This window comes from Triticum urartu, chromosome 2A (assembly GCF_056163025.1).
Source record: "Triticum urartu cultivar PI428250 chromosome 2A, HENAU_Tu73, whole genome shotgun sequence".
NCBI lineage: Eukaryota > Viridiplantae > Streptophyta > Magnoliopsida > Poales > Poaceae > Triticum > Triticum urartu.
In genome coordinates, this window is record NC_141874.1 from 429,634,866 (window position 1) to 429,638,452 (window position 3,587).

At 49.3% G+C, this 3,587-nt stretch overlaps 1 protein-coding gene across 1 annotated transcript; it reads right to left on the reverse strand.

Moving 5' to 3' along the window:
- Positions 1–285: 285 nt before the first annotated feature.
- Positions 286–954, reverse strand: LOC147985343 (uncharacterized). Its single transcript, XM_087541522.1, has one exon. The coding sequence runs from the start codon at positions 952–954 to the stop codon at positions 286–288; it is 669 nt and encodes a 222-aa protein (XP_087397648.1).
- Positions 955–3,587: the final 2,633 nt, after the last annotated feature.

A 3,587-nucleotide genomic window follows, 5' to 3' on the forward strand; every position in this document is an offset into this window, starting at 1 on the left:
ATGATTCACACGACCCTTGCCATTGTTGGGCGGGTTGCGGGGAGCTTGGTTCCTTGGTGGCATTCCACGACCTTGTCTTAGGTTCTGCGCATTGGGGCGCGGTGCATCTAGCTTCTTGTTGGGGAAATTCTTGGAGTAGTGTCCTGGCTGACCACATCCAAAGCAAGTGACTTGATTGGGGTTGCTGCTCTTGCCGGTATTGTTATTGGGGTTGTTGTAAGCTGGCCGGGGGTTGGCGTACTGCTGGGGCTGACAGTTGGTGTGGTGTGCAGGGGCTCTTGGCTTCTAATAGGTTGGCTTGACCGGGGCTGGCTGCCATGGGCGAGGCTTCTGGTTGCTGGAGCTACCCTTTCTGATCATCTTGCACTTACGGGTATCATCCAGAGCACGTCGCTTGTCCTCAAGCATGAGTACCTTGTTCACCAGATCAGGAAAGTTTGGGCAGTCACACACAACAAGTGAGTACTGTAGAGTCTGGTTAAGGCCTTCCATGAAGCGCTCTCTTTTGGCAGCATTAGTGCTGACATCTTCAGGAGCATACCTTGACAGAACACTGAACTTCTGCATGTACTCCTTGACAGTGCTACTTCCTTGCTTCAAGGCTCGGAACTCACGTTTCTTGATGGCCATAATTCCGGAAGGAATATGGGCCTTGTGGAATTCTACCTTGAAGTCATTCCAAGTGATGTTTTTCCCAGCATGCATGACCTTGAATCCATCCCACCAAGCTCTGGCAGTTCCCCCGAGATAGTGAGCAGCATATGCCACCTTCTCACGATGCTCAGTGCAGCCGACTAGTTCCAGCAGATCCTCAATGGTGCGGACCCAGTCGTTTGCATCCAGGGGTTCAGCAGTCTCGATGAAGGTGGGTGGTGCATGCTGCTTGAACTCTGCCAACGTGGAACGTCCATTGCCTTTCCCCGCCGGCTGGCGGTTGACAGCTTGAGCAATCATCTGGACGGCTGTAGTGTTGGCTTGGCGTTCCTCTCGAAAGGCTTGGAGAAGCTAAGCCATGTCCATGCTTGGAGGCGGTGGCGGTGGTGGAGCTTGTCCTTGGGTTTGGTCCTGACTGGCTCCTGCTCCGGCTTCTTGCTGCTGGGTAGAGGTACCAGTATGTGTTACAACATGCATCATGTTGCAGCGGTCAAGGTCTCATGATTGGGAAAGATGAGGGGAAGCAATATAGATCGGATGCCTACTAAGGGGATTGGTATGACACTAGTTATTTTGATGCAAGGGCCAAAAGGCCAAACTCATTCATTAAAATCCAAATGGGTGATGTAGTCGCTTACAAGTTCCCGAAGGAAAGCACGACGTCCATCAAACACATCAAAAGCAACCACAACACTACATGGTTTCATATGAACCATTACAAGGACTCGACTTCGCATAGGGGGTACACGACCTATCCTACCGTAGGGGTTACTAATGGGCATATCCAAGTTGCGAATGATGCCTAAGTGGTGAATGCTCGGCCGCATAGTCTGGCTCTTCTGGGTCTTCCTCCTCGTCATCTGTAGCATGAATTCCTTCATTGCTCGAAGGAGTGGGGGAGTGGAGGATCTCAACACGGTGTTGCTTTGCCGGTGGTGTGAAGAGCTTGCGGTAATCCCTTGTGCTTATGCGATGCTGATGTGGTGGTTCTCCATCCTTTGGGAGTCTTCCGCCTCGGTATGCTACTACGGGCTGTCCAGGTGGAGCACCTTCTTTCTTGATCCTATCTGTCTTCCCTTGTGCTTGGCGAAGAAGTTCCTTGGTCTCATGAAGTTCCTTTCGGAGCTCCATTGATTCTGAGGCCAAGTGTTGTGCCAAACTATCGGCACAAAGGCTGAAGTAGGTCTGGAATAGGAGTGGAAGTCCTTCCTCCAATGATGGAGCTGGTGCACTGCTCTCATCCTCACCCTCCTTCCGACAAGGCAACAAGCGGGCTGCCAACTCGTACGCCATCTCGGGGAGAAGGTCTCGGAGGCGGGTGAGTGCCTTGAGGGTTTCCATCTCGACGGTAAGAACGAGTGTTGCCATCCGGGAACCCTCGAAGAACCAGCTTGTTGGAGAGTCATTAGCCTTCATGATTACTTCCACATGATACTCTGTCTCGGTGCCGTTGATCCAATGCTCATGGTAGGTGAAACTGGGGGCTCGGTGAAACTGGCACTTCTTGAGGCTATCCTCGAGAAGCACAGGAAATCCGGTGGCCAGGAAGTCTTCGGGTACGGCAGCCATCTACAAAGGTTGAATGGGTGAGGTTAATATGGGAATGTATCTTGGGTTTGGTAAGCTTAGAAAAGAAGAGGAGTATAGAGTGTTTTGCAAAATGGGTTTTGTCCTAACTAACACCCATGCTAACTAAGGCTTCCTACAGTCAGGAAGGCTCTGATACCAGCTCTGTGGGGACCCCGACTCATAAGTCATGATCACCGAATGCACGTGTATAGTGATCCCAGAGATCAATGCTCACTAAACACACAGAAGCTGAATAACAAGAGTCTTACATCCATACATACCGTCTTACATAAATGATGACCATTATGGTCAAGTCTTACATAGATAAAGCCACAAGGGCTGAATACCCAATAAACTTAAGCAGCGGAAATCTTCGTCGATAAGTAGAACCCATGCCATCTGCCTTAACCCTACAGACATTCTGGCTGGGAAACATCCTAGTTCGCATGTTCGTCTCCAAAGAACTCTTCTTTGAACTCCTGTTCTTCCATGCCTGGCCAATTAAATAACCAGTGGAAAGCCAATGAGTACTTTGAATGTACTCGCAAGCAACCCATGTTTTGGCTCAAGATACAACAGTGCATGACATAGGTAAATTTTTGCAGAAAGCTAATGTTATTGTTATGACATGTTCAATAACTGGTAAATCATGCATCATATGATTTCAAGTAACCATAGGGACTGGTTATAGATATGAACATAAAGGGAGTGGGCTTCAACCCAACTCAATCATGTAAAGTCCTTAACTTGACCCAATTAGTTCTTCCCACTTATCCGAACACATACACTGGTTTGTAAACAAGTGGACGTAGCTCAAGAGCGGTTACCCAAATGTCCTTGACCATGGACACGGCTATTCGAATAGTTTTACACTCTGCAGAGGTTGCACATTTTACCCACAAGATCCGGGGAACATCCGTGTCATCCATGACCCGCGGTACCTCAAGTACCCGGGGTAAGCACCCGATCACTATCTTTCCCTGGACGACACTAACATAGAGTCCACTCGATTGGTAGCAACCCCCGTGCCCAACATTTCACATCTTAAAATTGTGGAGCCTCGCTCCCATATTCATCACATACCACAAGCACGGGGGACCAACGGTGTGTCCGGTGCCCTGTGAAAACAATCATGGCCGCCCTACCTGGCATGACCCCGTCCCGAGAGAGCGCAACAACGAATCTCCCATCACTAGTAATGCGGTATCCAAGCTAGTATCGGCCTAGGTAATCAGTAATGCCCTTTCCCATATAAGCGTAGAGTGGTTGCACATGTAAGGTTGGAATAACGGTCGCAACTTAAACCAATCCATTTTGAAAACAACACACACACTTGCCTCGGTACACCACTTCGTCATCAAGTG